Source organism: Atta cephalotes (genome assembly GCF_000143395.1).
Source record: "Atta cephalotes unplaced genomic scaffold scaffold00015, whole genome shotgun sequence".
Lineage (NCBI taxonomy): Eukaryota > Metazoa > Arthropoda > Insecta > Hymenoptera > Formicidae > Atta > Atta cephalotes.
In genome coordinates, this window is record NW_012130079.1 from 3606640 (window position 1) to 3607595 (window position 956).

The 956-nt window shown below is 38.9% G+C and overlaps 1 protein-coding gene across 2 annotated transcripts in view; it reads right to left on the minus strand.

The window, feature by feature from the left end:
• The window catches only part of LOC105618088 (atlastin), a 9164-nt gene extending 8733 nt beyond the window's left edge, over positions 1–431 (minus strand). For both annotated transcript variants that reach the window (XM_012199627.1, XM_012199628.1), the window contains exon 1: positions 218–431. In XM_012199627.1, the coding sequence (XP_012055017.1) occupies positions 218–431 (214 nt within the window). The remainder of the gene's footprint in view (positions 1–217) is intronic.
• Positions 432–956: the final 525 nt, after the last annotated feature.

The following is a 956-nucleotide window of genomic DNA, read 5'->3' on the forward strand; positions in this document are numbered from 1 at the left end:
ATANANAANANATANATATTATTATATTTATTATAGTATTACTTCTATATATATTATTATAATAATTAATAATAAAAAAAAAATAAAAAAAAAAAAAAAAAAAAAAAAAACGGAAAAAATCGAAAAATCAGGAAACACTAATTCAAATAGTTTCATGGATCAAGCACCGAGTCAGTCGATAAGATAATTGTATCAAAAAATCATCTGACAAACTAACTCGGCTTCTGCTGTGATTCCACAAATACGCTACGTTGTGTGCCATTCCCGAAATTGGAATTGTGAGCCGTCGTCACATTTGCGGTCTGCTGCGTCCTCGTTCTAGGCGGCCTCGCCGGTTCCTTTGATACATCCGACCTTTCCGACGGCCTTGACCCAGAAGGATGGTCATTGTGCCGCTTCCGTCTCGGCGTTATAAATTTTCTCTCGGCCATATCACCGACTTTCACATTCGTCACCGAATCGACACGACGCTCAACAAAATCGAAACGAACGCGAAATAAATATATATCGAGGAAAAACACTCGACCACGGCGCGAAGATGCACTGTGCACACACGATACTTAGGTACTAAGTCCGCGAGGAGAGCCAGACTAGAAATATCCCGTTCGCTGATGGTCGGTATTCTTGAGGCCGTGCCGTGACGGTGAACCTCACGAGTTGGCAGCATCCCACGAGTGACGATGCCACACCGATAGAAATCAACTGACACAATCGCAAAAATGTAGTGGGGCACTACATACATAGGCGGCAAGAGAATTTTCTTCAAGTTAATGCATATGTGTGCGAAGTTTAACTAAACAGTCTCGCGTCATTTGGAGAATTCTCAAGTTGTATGCTCGAAAAATACTTTTGTAAATAAATATTTTATTCATACCATTAATGAATTTATTTTGTCAATGACAAAAAGAAACTCTGTCTCACATTATAGCTAAGGATTCTAACACTTCTTTAATTAT